Here is a 15,328-nt window from a genome sequence, read left to right as displayed (position 1 = left end):
GAATTTTAAAGCTGTATTCTGTAGAGGCTCTAAATGGCACGGGGAGGGCGCGTTAAACATTCATGAGCTGCTTTTACCCGCTTTGCTTAGATTCACTGTCCCGAAGAAGAAGGGTGGACGGAGGGGAGGTGGAGAAAGAGGGGCGGGGGGGCACGGACGAATGGATCCGCTTGTTACCCATCTTGTTTGTGAGTTCACGACGAAGAAAGACCCGGTCAGAGAAGAAGCTAAATAAAAATCAACCCACAAATGTTGTGACCTCTGGGTTCAACACTAATATTTAATTTCATGAGGTGGATGAAAAAGGATTTATTGAGTATCAATGATTATAACAGAGAAACACAATTTTAAACCACAACTACTGGAAAGCCGCAGTATCGAAGTAGCTTCTGGATGATTGTGGAAATCCCGGAAAGACAGGAAGGTGATCAATTATGCTGAGAGGGGTCCTTTTGGCTCAAGTATCAATATTTCATAGCCGGCACTACCATAGCATGGGTATAGAGATTGATATTCTTCCTGCTGAGCCATACGAGTATGAAGAATACCTCCTTTCAAATGCACCCAGGGGAGTCCCATGCTTGATTCCATGAACCCTCCTGGTACATTAAGGATCTTACTCGAGGCAGCATCTGCATACCATCACCGCAAGAATGTCTTTATATCGAGGGGCGAGCACGAGTCTGGTGCTGAGCCAAAGCTGCAAATCAACATTCGGTCACACCTGATAGAGATCAAATAAATACACTGCTGCACTCGCGCTGTGAGCCGTGTTATTCTGGGTTGATTGGATTCAGAGTATTTGATGACTTAGCCCGGGTTCATCCAGTTGTAATGTTTATTGTAGTAGCAGAGGTTGTACAAGTGGGTCAGTGGGTTGGTGCGCTTCAGCCAAGAGGTTCAGTTCCCCAAAGAAATTTCTCACTTTCCTTTTTTCTTCTTTGGTGTTTCTCCAGGGAGCTGATGCCCAAGACCCTGGAGGGCCAGATCACCATGGAGAAGACCCCCAGCTACTTTGTGACTAGAGAGGTCCCCGCCCGGATCGCCGCCATGTCCCGGGACACCAAGCTGATCGTGGTGGTGAGGGACCCGGTCACCAGGGCTATCTCCGACTACACACAGACACTGTCCAAGAAGCCCGACATTCCCTCCTTCGAGAGCCTCACCTTCAAAAACAGGACTACGGGGCTCATCGACACCTCGTGGAGCGCCGTCCAGATCGGCATCTACGCCAAGCACCTGGACAACTGGCTGCAGTACTTCCCCATGGGCCAGATCCTGTTCGTGAGCGGCGAGCGGCTGATCAGCGACCCGGCCGGAGAGCTGGGCCGCGTGCAGGACTTCCTGGGCCTCAAGCGCATCATCACGGACAAACACTTTTACTTCAACCAGACCAAGGGCTTCCCGTGCCTCAAGAAGGCCGAGGGCAGCAGCAAGCCCCACTGCCTGGGGAAAACCAAAGGGAGGACCCACCCGAACATTGACCCCGAGGTGGTGCAGAGGCTGCGGGACTTCTACCGGCCCTTCAACATGAAGTTCTACCAGATGACGGGACGCTTCTTCGGCTGGGAGGACTGAGTGGGACACTGAGGACTGTCTGGAAATACCACGATGGACGAGTGAGGACCACTTTCAAAGGGAAAACACTTTTGGGTACAAATTCGTGACATTTCAAGGAATAGCACAGATATTATTTCTAAAAGTTTTAGTTTTAGTACATTTTGTAAATATCGGGAAAATAGAAGCAAAGCTAAACCTTGGAGATTTAATCTGATATAACTGATCAAATTCTATTATTTGGATTTATTCTCGAAAATAAGAATCAATCTCAAAATACTTTCTCATAGATTTATATTTAATTTAATACTCATGTTAACATGGAGGCTTTACTTTTGTGCATTTATTCTTTGAATTTTTATTATTATTTAAAAACAAATATATATATATATATGATTCATATAATAAAATCATAATCATATATTGAAATTATTTATTCCTACAAATTATGAATGTAGTAATTGTAAAAGAAAACAAGATCTTATATAACAGCCAATGGAAATTATAGGACTTTTTTCCAGAAATATTTGTTTTTTTCCTAACACCATTATTTTTGTAATATTATAAACTTTTCTCAAACTTTTGGACTTTGCTCTGTGAACTTCCAGAGATGTCTCGACTTGGTTGTCAAAACGTTTGCTCCCCCGACGGTGTCCTCGCCGCTCACCCTAAGCAATATGTGGCTGTTCCAGGAGAGAGGAGGGTCCCCCCTCTCCTCGGCGGCAGCCCTGATATGCAATCTTTCACCGTTACATCATTCATCATCAGCGCTGCCTCTAATCCACAATCATGGAGATGTTTTCATCCGAGAAAAAGACGATTGAGCTGTTGAGGGATTTTCGTCACGTCTCCCTGCACTATCTGAAGAAACTCCTCTTTCTTTGACTTTTTTATTTTTGAACTCCGAAGTCCTCGCCTGCGAGAGGGAGACTGTGATCTGCAGTGCTTCTTTAAGAAGATGTGTTCAGGGGCTTTTGATAAAAGCTCTTGCTGAGTGATTCAATGCCATATTTTAAACATACATAGCTGCTTTCAAAAAATTTCTAGCAAAAAGAATATAAAGAAAAAGATAAAAATATATATGTATTTTTGAAATGTATTTATTCAAGAGGTACACACGCAGTATGTTTGTATTTTGAATAACTCCTCAGTGATTATTTGCTCTTGTATTATTACGCTCCCCATGCCTTTTAGAGTATTGTTTGTTTTATACTGAACGCTTAAAAAAAACGTGTGTTAATTTCAGGTCATCCGTTCTAACATGTATCTGCCGCACAGTGCGTGGACACGTGTGGTCTGAGCCTCCGGCTTCAGAGCTGTGTTATTTCAGGGGTTTGTTCCCCCACCTTCAGTTAATGAAGTTAAAGGCAAAGATAGCACTCGCGATTATTCAAGCACCGGCGACTGCGGTGGAGGTGAGGGACCTCCGCCTCGCCTGCCCCGACCGCGACTCCAGTTTCCTCAACATGCCTCCTTGTGAATTGAATACACTTGATGTCACTGGCCTTCCTTGCCTCGAGGCTATGTGTGTATGTGTGTGAATACAAGTGTGTGTGTGTGTGTGTGTGAGCGAATGTGTGGAAGTCTTCTCAAACCCAGGGGTGCATGAGAACAATGGCTGAGTTGTGTTCCTAATTTCTCTCTACTTGTATTGTGAGCCACTTTCTGAAAGCAGATGTTCTTCAAAGGCACAAAAATCAACAGTGTGTTTTTTTTGGGGGGGGGGCGGGGAGCATCAGAAAACAACCTAATATACATTCTGTCTTTTGGGCGATTATATTACCAATCTAACTGTGCTGACTGTTGTTTACTCCGAGTTGTAGGGATTTTTAAGGCACTCATTGAATAAAAGATGTTATATGTAAACGTTTTAATTATAACCCGTCTCTCTGTTGTGTTTTTCCCACCTCTCAAATGTATGCATGAGTGAGTGCAACAGGAGAGTGAAGCCACAGAGCTGTGGAGAAACATTAAAGTCATCACAGTGCTGATCACGCATCTGATAAACTCGGCTTCCTGCAGAATCATAAAAGCACTGCATTGCTCCTTCTCCATCTTTACACCTTCACTCTTCTCCTTCGCTGATCTCCAGCCAGCCTTCGGGGCAGGTACTCAAAAGATGCATTGAGATTTTAACAGACACTTAGGAATCTGAAAGCCTCATTCAGGATGTCCTGACGGCTCCGGTACTTGGGGGACAATGTCAAGGAGGTCGGAGAACAACGAGAACTGGTTATTCTGGCTTCTAAACCTCAGCCCCTGCTCATATTTGTATTTAGACGATGTAAAGCTAATTTTGGGAAACAGACACTGTTATTGAATCAGACTTCACGTCTTAATCACATGTCCATGGCCAAAATATAAGACTAATGCTCAAACTATGGCCTTGATGTAGGTGTTTAGCACAGAACTCCTACAGAGTGTTGTGAAAAATGTTGTGTTCAACAATAGCCATGATCAGATAAGTGATCATTTGGGCTTAATCACGAACTTTGATCACATCAAACTAAATGTCAAATGAAATCGAGTTTGTTTTTTAGTGCCAATAATACAGTAATCTCCTGAGTATCAGTCAAAAAGCCTCAAAAGGAATGCAGTGGTGAAAGTGGTGATATTTATCATAGAAATCACCTAATTTTAGGCCTGTGAATTTATTTTCCTAATTAATGCAACTAGTAATCATACTTTTCCTCCTCACCACTGCTTACTCACAGTAATAAACAGAGCCAGTTCTCATCCTCCCACTGGATTCTCTGAAGGGCAGCTGACTATGAAAGGGGGGGGGGTGCCTCTGCTGTCAGGGAGCGTCGGCTCGGGGTCGGTGGCACGGACCCGGGGAAAACCTCCAGTCCATCGATTTGAAAAACAGCTTCCAGCGTGTGGTAGGTTGTGTTTTTTTTAGGGGGGGGGGGGGGGGGAGCCGCTGGAGAACGACAAGCATTCCTGGTCGCCTTGGCAATCTCTCTGATGTGCTTTTTCCCTTTCTTCTTAAATTCTTCTGCTCATTCCATCAATGTGGCATCACTCAGCCTCACACACACACACACAGAGAGAGAGAGAGAGAGAGAGAGAGAGAGACGCTGGAGCACCTGTGGTAAGCCACATGAACACAATTAGCTGGCCTGCACCCGCCTTAACACTAACTAAGCTCCCAAAACCTGCTCTCATGCACACCCCCCATCTCCAGACACGCAACTCTGTTTTTCTGCACACGTGGACGTTACAGAGGGGCAGCGAAGGATGGGTGGGCTGCACGATAACCGCCTTTAGAAAAACACAGTTCTGAGGGTGTGTGTGTGTGTGTGTCTGTGTGTGTGAGTGCACGTCTGCTTGCATGTGAGGTGCCACAGGCTTCATAAAGGCCATGTAAAGTGATGAAGTCAAGGGATCAGGGACATCGCTTTGAAGAGGCAGGCGGCAGCGAGAGCAGAATCGTTTGCACATCTCTTCCTGAAGTGCACGCCATCACACATACACTTGCTTAGTATCTGTCATTTAATGCAAGTGCAAACACATACACACACACACACACACACACACACACGTGCTGACTTGCTGGTTTCCACACACAAACACGGCCGCCACCCACTCCCGCCCTGCGCAGGGACACGGAGGAGATCAGACCTGTGTTTTCTCTGGATCCCAGAAGAGAAGCCCTTAATCCCCGGCCTAGTCTGGGCAAATATCACCGGCAGGCACACTCCACACACAACCTCAATCAAAACAGCCAGGGGGGGGGGGACTGAGTCGCACTTTCAATTTCAACTTTGCTTCATCCACCGTGTTCTCGTGCATCTTAGCGAGAGATCTTCAAACTTCAAAGCGGCATTTCAAGTCTTATCTGGAGCACTACGTCCAGATGGAGCCCAGATACCTGTGTTTTATTCTCCTGGCTCCAGGCAGGAAAACACATATGCATTGAACACACCCACAGCAGAAGGCAGCAGCACATTCATTCTGTCATTACACTGATTCAAATGAGGATTGAAAGCCTTATTATTCTCTGCAGAGGCTTCGTGTCCTGGGTGTTTTCTCTTTTCAAACCACAGAGCAGATTCTTTTCTCATTGTGACAGAGCGGAGAGAGCAGAGGACCCTGTGGCCGGCCGAAAGCATGAAGAGAGAAATGTTCTGCTGCGATGCGGCAATTGTTGGTTTTAAGTTTTAAAAGACGTTCCCATGAAAGTGACCAATTATTCCTTCGTAATGACAAGACGTTTCACCATAGGATCGCCTGCAGGGAATAAAAAAAAAACGCCGGACATGCTCTTTGAACTGTCGCTTCTGTGCCCGGCGCTCGGCAGACAACACACAAAATTAGCAATTAACATCGTCTGGGAGCCGGACTCTTTCCAGACATGTGTGTTTTGACTTTTCGGAGTTTTCACGCATCTTTCCCCTCCCCAACAAAAAGTTCTTCAAAGGAGCTGCTGCTTCTCAAAGGGCCGATAATTGATCCTGACACGTGATGAAAGATGTGTTCATGTTAAGCTCAGATTTTCCTTCCCCTGGATGAAAAGCAGGGTGACAGAAATCTAAACAAGACGGCCAAGAGTCCAAATCCGTCCTGGAGGGAGGAGGACGTTTGTCCCGTGAGTGGACGTCTCTGGAAGCTCTGCCACTCGGAGCTGGAACCTTTTAGTCACAGAAAAAAATCCCTGAGTACGGATCAGGTTTTCGGAGAATTGTGTAAATGTGCACGTAAACACAACGGCCATTATTCTGGTTATGTGAAACCATGTCGGGGAAGATTCTTTCTAAATGAATTAAGATACGATGGCATTTAAAAAAGAGGAAATAACCAGATTCTGAGTCGACTCAGAGACAAAAGCAAAAATGTGTAGTATTCTGCAGTTATAGCTTCTCCGATTTAGAAACTAGATTTTTTTAAATGAAAAATCCACCTGCCAACATGTCTGAACCACAATCATTTAAAGTGTGGTTGTCTATTTGCCTTCTTAGCGCTCATACAAAGATTTAGACCGGAGCATTGATACCACTCTCATGCCGTGTATGAAGCCGGAGCTTGGAGGTCATTAAACTTGTCCTCCCATGAAGGCTGCATTAAGTTAGCAGGAAACACTCTGGCTGTCTAAAGTCTAAAGAGAAAAGGCCACTGACCAGCAGCTCGTGTTAGTTTAATCACACATAATCTGCTGTTTGTTAAGAAATAGTGACAGAACACAGACCCCCCCCCCCCCCCCCGTGAAACCACAAACCGTCATCTTCACTGTAATTTGTGGTTTCGGGGAGAACGAGCTTGTAATGTTGCATTTGCCAAAATGTCTATTCACTTAATATTTCCCTCTTTTTGCGCTGTGGTAGATTGTGGATTTTTTTTGCACTTTCTTCCCCCTCATGTAGTTAATGTGTTATTTAGCAGCAGATGAGTGGGAGAGGACAAACTGCTCTGTTTATTGTTTGCACTTAGTAGAGGAGGAGTAGAGGAGGAGTAGAGGAGGAGTTCAGGAAAAGAGAGCGAGCGGCAGAGCTGGATTAAAGCTGCGTCTCAATTCATCGTCTCGTCCTCCAACTGCTGCTTTAGCCCCGAAAAAGTTTGGTTGGCTCACTTTTTGTCTGATTACTTGAAAACCAGTTTGTCACCAAAGCGCAATGAATCATGGGATATTAAGGATCCACCCGTTGGAGCCTCCGCTGCTCTGGTGTGGAAGGACACGTTTTGTCGGAGCCTTCGAATTGGGACGCTCTAGTCGGTCACTTCAAATCCGACCTGAGGCACAGCTCAAGAGTAGAGGTTGTTTTGGAGGGAAATTAGCCTGCGTGGCCTGAAACAAATAGCTGTAAATAAATCATCGCACACCTATTCCCATTCACTGCACAGTGTCTGTTTGCCTCATGAATGATTGAGGAGTCGCCCCTGTTTACCTCCTCCTCATTACAGACATCGGCCCGTCACACTCAGAGGTCCAAGACACACAAACTGCTGAAAAAACTCACAAACTTCCTCAAAACAAAGCTGCAAACGCAAAGACCCACAAAAAACTCACATGCTTCATACAAAGAAGCAGCAACATATCCAGCGTGTGTGTCAGCTCACATTCACACGTGCGATGTAAAGTTTTTTCTAGTGTTATTCGCACACAGAAACAACACTGTCTCCCGAACACACAACGCACACACAACAGAGCACAAGGAGCTGGTTAATAATTGACGCTGTCGGAGTGCCGCGGTGCCGAGTGAAGGGACAGCATGCAAACACCACCGAGGAAAAAGTCAAGGCTGGGCCCAGGAATTATTTATCACCCAGGGCTGAAGCAGTGTGACTGGAGAAAAACCACCGTGATGAACTGGGCTGGAGGAGCCGAGCACGGTGAGGTGTTGCAGACCAGTTCAATATTTCTCCTGGCACTGTGTATCTTGGTGGAGCAGCTCGTGGAACACTCGGGATTGATGGAGAGATAGAGAGGAAATCTGAGCCGTGGGTCTCGGCTGCAGCGGCGGAGGCGAGTCCGTCCCTTCGGTCCGATGAATTAGATTCAGCCGGTCGCTTTCCAACCTGTTCTGGGAGTGTTGGAGTTGTGTTCATACCGAGGAGCCTATGACACACAACACTGTGTGTGTTTATCCAGCGTCACTCCCCATTCTGTCACTCCCCTCGGCTTCGTTTTGCTGTTTAGTTGAGCTTTGTCTTGCTCTGACAAATGAGAGCAGCACAGGGGTCAGTGTGTGAAGTATGTGCGAGCTCGGGGCCCGCTACACACAGTGGCCCTCGCGCTCATAAATACGACAGCTATGGCAGTTTGTTGCTCTTTTCCAGAGGAGTTGTGTTGCTGTAGAGGCTCGGGGTATAATCAGGTGATGGATTCGTTTCTGGGGACGCAAAGTAATCACCCAGGTTGCAGAAGCAGAATCGGCCTCAGGGCGTCAGGGAGCCAAGCGCCGGCTCAGGCCCCCCCCCCCACCCCACCCACCCCCCCCCCCACCCGGCCCTGGGGCGCTTGATTTGTCACATTTCACGTCAATTGTAATCATAGAAAAATGCAACATTATGTTAACAACACTACTGGTTTAATCAAGACCAGCTGCCCCTCTGCAACACAGCGGAAAACCAGTGTAGATCATACTGGGTGTTAGATTTACAGTAGGTGTAGAAATGATCAGGCCCTGGTAATAGTCAATAGCATTGGTGGCGCCAGGCTCCCCCCCCACACCCAAATCAAATTGTGCAAAGGGCCCCACAAAGGTGCGGGCAGGCCCTGGTGTGAAGGATCACATGAGCCCTCACAGTATGTCCCCACACACACACACACTGATTGTGGTGAGGTGTGTTGGAGTGTGATGTATCGCTGCACATAACATCGCCGGCCCTTCGAGAAACAGTCATAAACCATCGTGGACGTCTCCGGACTCGCCGCTCTGTTTCCCAGCATGCATTGAGGTCATGCTGGTGTTTGGTATTTATTTAACAAGCACAAAACCTCAATGGGATTAAAACGCCCAGTTTTCTAAAGCACTTCCCGGCCAAGACACAAAATACAGTCTGGAATATTCTAAACAACAAATTTGACTGGTGCCTCAGTTTCCTTCAACAAGGTTGGGCCGGTCACTGATATTAGTTTAACCAATTTCCTCCATGTTATGCTACAACCAACTGTTTTTGCTGTATTATGAGATTTGAGAAGGTAAACATCTAGAAACCTCTAGTTATTGTCAGAGGCCTTTCGTGAGATCAGAGATACGTAGGAGCCCCAGTGAGGGAGTTGTGCTGTCAGGCATCCACAAAGCGTGACCTCCTGGTGAAGCCCACCACTGACAGGTGAAGGGGGGGGCAGCTAGCAGCAACATGTAGCCGCCCCCGGGGCAACAGTAGGGTAAACTGTGAGAAGGACTGCTCTGAGAACAGCCTTCAAGCAGGTTAAACCACCTTAAAGATAGAAAACCCTGCACTGGGACTCCACAACTAGTTATGTCCCTTGAAATGGAGCAATGGTTTCAGGCCTGTAGTCAACAAAACAGAGTAGTAAGGATATCGTTGTCATTTGCATCTGTATCCATTTGTATGCTGCATAGTTAATGAGTGTGTCAGGTAAGTGATCCCGGTTGAGGGGCTCAGGTGTCCAGTTGCAGGCGGCAGCTGGTGAGCGGAGCCTGGTCCGAGGTCAGCCACGGGGACCCGGCCCCCTCGTGGCCTCCTCCCGGGCTCCGCTCCACGCTCGCCCTGTCCTCGTCATCCGATCTCAGCCACGCACCACAATGGAGCTCTTTTAATTATCGGGGGGACGGTGTTCTCGCTCAAGTGATGGCCTTCGGTCAGGAGAGGAGCAGTTCAGGCATTCAGGCGTGAGGCCGCGGTGATAATTGATCACATTGTCGAGGCATGTTTGCAGCACAGAGGCCGTGTAGGTGAGTTGTGTTACCTTTAGCCCACGTTACCGCACTGCCACAGTCAGCAGAGGTAGAATAACAACAGACATAGTGCATCATCAGACCTGAGCACAGACATTGGAAATATTATCTTGTATTGATCTTCTTTGTGTTTTTAAATCAGTTAATTAAAGAGACGTATTCTCCTTCCTCACGACTCTTTAATGAAGAATTTAGTTTCTGGTGTTTTAGACTTTCCTGCCCTTGATCAGTTCAAACGTTGGTTTAAAATGGCCGGCTACAGGTCAATGGTGCAAATCCATGCAAATAATCTGGGAGGCTTAACTTCAGTATTCCTCTACTGGGATTTATTTATTCAGTTTTCTTATTTTTGTTCCATCTTCTGACTTCTCTAACGTTATATTACAAATAAGCAGGGTGCACCACAGAGAACCCGTCAGAACCGTTAAGTGCTGTCGTACAGAACATTCAGGGACATGTTGTAATAATGTCACTAATAGAGAGAATCAGGGTTAATTTGTTTGGCCTCATTTCCTTCGCTAACAAGATAACAACAGAAAGACGCTACGACAAAAAGGCGCATGAAACATCACACACCACTCGGACGGACGTTCTCGTTCCTGCTGGATCCTCCACCCACACAATCAGGATTTGGTCCCAGAGGATCAGCATGAGACTGTGTGGCACAAATTAAACAGGCTTTATGCTCCGGGTCTTAAAGCATGGCCTCTTCAGCTCACCACGGAAATTGAGTTTGTGACCGAAAAAATGCACTTTCCTCTTAACCCCCTGACCGGCCGTCACAGACACAAACTTTCTCTTTGAAGGCTAAACGGGCAGAAACGAGGGAGGATTGGCTGTTCTGGGGAGTTATGGAAGCTCTGATCCTATTACCCGCCCCCCCACCCCACTGCTGAAAAATGTGTCTGCAGGGCCCAGGAGCTTTTAACCTTTCGCTGCTCCGCGGCTTTGATTCAAGGGGGGGGGGGGGGGCGGCGGGGCTCTTGTGTGAGTGTTGCCCTTTTTTTTTTTTAACAGTCAATATACTGCACTGGCCACTGGAAGATGGGGAGCCTGTGCCCTTTTGGCCCGGGAGGTAAGTCTGACGCTCTGGTCCCGTAAGTGGAGGAATTCCCTTTGTCCAGAGGAGGAGGAAGGAGGCATGAATCAGGGAGTCCCTTCTCACAGGGAGTAGATTGAAAAGCAAGAGCCTGCGGAGTCAGAGCTGCAGAGTTGGAGCCACAGTGTGTGTCAACAGCAGAGACGGGGGAGAGGAAGGAGGTTCGGAGAAGAAGCGTCCAACGAGACAAAGACGTCAGGAAGCTCGGCCCCGATGAATTCATGGCTGCTGCACCTGCACAACATGTTTTATAATGACAGGGTTGAGGAATTACAGAGGCAAATATTCATGAGCCTGTGAGTGAACGTCTGGCTGCTGGTTCGGCGACAGAAAACAGACAGAAGACGTCGCACTGGGATTCGGTGACGTCTCCAACAATCAGGAGACAAAGAGACGCTCAAGTGTAAAACGCAGACAAACTCGCAAACATGTTTATTTGATAAGATTTCACTCCGGTTCATTTCAACCCGGCGCTTGCAAGAGTAGAAGCCTGTGTTTCCAAACAAAGACGACTCCCCTCGGAAACGGGACGCGGCCGTTTGAAATGATTATTATTTTATCGAGCATGTAAACAACAACGCTTTGGAATAAACACTTCAAATGAGGGAAGATGGAGAGAATGCTTAACAGTGTGTGGATGTTTTAATTCAGGGAATGAATAAGTAATGAACAGTGACTGATTAAGATCAAACTTAAACACGGATTTCCATAAAACTTGGAGAAAGGCTGGGATAGGGGTCAAGGAAGAAGCTTTTAAACTGTGGTGTGATATCTTTGTGTGTGAAATCTGGTGATTGAATTTAAGGATTCTGCCGAGCCCTGGCTCCAGATACCTGCTCCACCGAAAAGCCATCATGGTTTAAATGTGTGATACCTGCAAGCTGCTTAAAATTTAAGAAGTGGAATACGCTGCACCTGTGAAGCTTTAACTGAAACACTGTCAGTCCACAGCACGGATTCCAACACCATCGAAATTAAAAACTGCTGACAGAAGAGAGACGCGTCGCTTTGTTGTCACACGCAAAAAAGTCGAGCCGGTATTTCATACCAATCCCACACGGGTCGACGCCTGTGATATCTACTTGTGTGGCGGCTCAGAACTCGCCGTGCACCTCGGCTAACGTGTCGGCTCACATACCACAGAGAAGCTCCGAAAACAGGCATTAAAGTGGCCTCAATCCCCCGAGTAGCTGTGTGCTTAGCGTGGTCTCTGAAAGGGATCCAGGCATTTATGTGAAACCTAAGCACTTCTTGATCAAAGGCTTTCACAGGACTGCAAGGTGAACGAGGAGCCTTGTAGAATTCTCACTTGATTAGTTTTTTTTTATTCCGAGAGAGTGCGTGTGTGTGTGTGCGTTCCTGTGTGTGTGTTTTTGTGTGTGTGTGTGTGTTTAGTGTCTCCGAAGACAGGAGTCTTTCACCAGGGAGAGCGGATTAACACATCAAATCCAGCCCTTCAATCAATAGGGAGGTAATGGAGCGGCGGACACCGCTGCACACTTGCAGCCCACACTGCTAATAATGAAACACATTCTCTGCTGCATGGGCAAATTCACACACTGTGTTACGAACGCACAAAAACACACAACTTAGGACTTATTGATCATAAACGGGACAAGATCAAGAGGACAGAGCTGTTTGTAAAAAGCAAGCATACGTATTTTTGGGTGGGATTTATACCTTGAACAAGTTATGTTATCGTTTGCATTTGTTTGTGTCGTTTTTACAAATTCCCAAAAGAATAATAAATGAATCTTGATGGGAAAAAAAATCTGCCACACTTAAATAACTGATTATAGAAATACAAGCTAAAAGCTGTTCTATAGAAAATGAGTCACCCCTGTTTATCCTGAGCGGAGAGCCGAGCCCCCGACAGTAGCTGCCACACGTTGGGCTGGTGTTTGCTCAAACTTGACCTCCTGACCTCCTCCTGCAGGCTCGCGACCTCTCTCACTGACCCATCAACAAACTAATTTGTCAACAGTGACCTTTTCCAGGTCTGGACAAGTGGCTACACACGTCTCCCTCTGCAGACAGCTCCCTCCTCACAATCAATACCAGAACTTTGTAAATACTTTAACAAGAAAAAAAAAGAGCAGAGCCCTCCGTGCCGACCCATAAATATTAATGCACGCTGCTGCCTCTGTTTTATGCATGTTTGGTCCCAAAAGTTAATGTGGTGTTTAACAGCTTGTGCTAAACTCAGCACTTTAGCAGGCTGTCATATCGGCTGTACGTCTCCGCCACAGCCGGAGTCACATCATTTTCATAAAGTGGATAATGAGGACGATGTGTACTGGTGAGCAGTTTGTGTGTGTGTGTAGGGATCTTCATACATTAGGGTTCAGAGTATAGTGGTGGGTCATATTTTACACCAGTTTCCATATGTGACACGGGTAGTTTAAATCTGACTCCCAGTCCCGATGGCATGTGTGTGATCCCTCGTCACAGACTGCATGTGTCTCTACGAACTGTGACCAGATCAGCCCGGGCCTGTTTCAGTTTAATGATTCTACAGGCCTGGTGAGGTAGCACTTTATTCTAACCCCCTCTCAATTTAGCAATTTAAAAGTAAAACAAGCTGCTGGGTGGGTACCCTTACTTTGAAATAGTTTTGAAAGTGCTTTTTACCAAAAATAATGCAGTGATCTGAAAAGAAAGGAATGAGGAGAGGAAAGCAAGTCCATGATTTGCACGTGCAGTTAATGGCTGATTATGGATTCTGTAGCTCGGCCAGAACCCCCCCCCCCGACGAGTCGCAGCCTGTGACCAGTGGTTGAAACAGCTGGCTCCACAATCTTTACCGTATTAGCATCATCCTCCTTGCGAATCTGTGTAATGCTTTAAAGCAAGAAAAATAAAGTCTAAGAATTTCTGTTAAGGTAGCGCGAGGGAGCCATCATTTAATGTTCCTTCTCTTCACCCCCCCCCCCCCCCCCCGTCATCATCCCTCGTTCCGTGCTTTTTTCTCTTTCCAATTTCCCCTCACTCTCCCTCCGTCGGCCTCCCTCCTGTGCCTCGATCACAGAATCCTGCCAGTAGAGACACAAATCACACCAATTCATCTTGCTCCTCTCACTTCTCTCACAAAGAGCAGGAGCCGGTAACAGGTTGAATCGTGGTGATCACACAGGATGACCAGGATGAAGGTCATTCATGGTCCACTGAGGATAAGATGCTTCAATCCAGTGACTGTCACACGCTGACTCCACTGGTCTGCTCCTGGTCAAGCTGAATCTCATTTTTACAAAGTGTAGAAACGCTGTGGCTCTCATCAAAAGCAGAATACCTACACGAACGTGCACACGCATACACACATCTGCATTTAACTTTCCCTGTTCCTGTGCCTCCTTGGCATTCGCCTCAGCTCTCCGCAGCAGATGGAGAGCGCCTGCATTAACGCTGATGGCGCTGCGACTCTCTGAGGCCTCGTTCCTCTCATTCTCTCTTTTCAAGCTCTGCGAACAAAAGCAGCATTTTGAATTTGTCAGAGCTGCGGAGGGGACTGTGTGAAAATGTGATAAGACACAACAACTGCAGCCGGCACCAGGGCACAGAGGAGATTGTGGAAGGTGGAGACACGGACCTCTCCGGGCGCGACTCCTGACAGATTGTGTTTTATGAACTGTTGCAGGAACTAAATTGCACCAAATGTGATTTATTATCTTTAATTAAACACTTTCTCTAACAAATCTTGCGAAGGGTGTAGCAGCGTCTTGAACTGATCATATTACGAAAATTGATTGTATTAGAAACAGGATCAAGGTGAATATAAACATGATATTGGATCAATTAGGGAAAATCCATTATTGTCCTAGAACATTTTTATTTTGACGCACGGTTCTATAAACAGTCTTGTTTTCACATTAAATACAAAAAGAAATCAATTTAAATGTCAATCATATATAATTTCAGCATTTCGGATTTCACTCTGTCCCTATCTCAAGCTGAGGACTTGCAGTGCGTCACCCACTGACCAGAGAACAGCTCAACTGCTCGATCAGACACTTGGATGCAGAGGGAAGGCATGAGAACATTAAGAGGCATTAAAAAGGTGCAGCCCTGCCTGTGTCACTGGACGGAGGAGGGGGGGGAGCAGGCGGAGAGAGGCCGGGCTCTGGCACCAGCACACAATCCATTTGTTCATGGCACAGGCGTTAATGGCTGAGCAGGTCGGAGCCAGAACACATAAGGGAGAGCTTTAATCAGAACGTGCATGCATTACCTCCCCAGATCTAGGCAAACATTTGCAGAGGGTGGGCGGGAGGTGAGCGTAAGCCAGTTGGGTCCCTGAAGCTCGAGGATG

The 15,328-nt window shown here is 46.7% G+C and overlaps 1 protein-coding gene across 1 annotated transcript in view; it reads left to right on the top strand.

Annotated features, from left to right (window-relative positions):
* Nucleotides 1–3,437, top strand: part of LOC133931858 (heparan sulfate glucosamine 3-O-sulfotransferase 3A1-like) — a 29,544-nt gene extending 26,107 nt beyond the window's left edge. Inside the window, exon 2 of the mRNA XM_062378803.1 lies at nt 957–3,437. Coding sequence (XP_062234787.1) covers nt 957–1,578 — 622 coding nt within the window. The 3' untranslated portion in view covers nt 1,579–3,437. The remainder of the gene's footprint in view (nt 1–956) is intronic.
* The last annotated feature ends 11,891 nt before the right edge of the window (nt 3,438–15,328 follow it).

The sequence above is a fragment of the Platichthys flesus genome, chromosome 20 (genome assembly GCF_949316205.1).
Source record: "Platichthys flesus chromosome 20, fPlaFle2.1, whole genome shotgun sequence".
Lineage (NCBI taxonomy): Eukaryota > Metazoa > Chordata > Actinopteri > Pleuronectiformes > Pleuronectidae > Platichthys > Platichthys flesus.
Note: the sequence above shows the minus strand (reverse complement) of the source record. Positions and strands in the feature narration are given on the sequence as shown.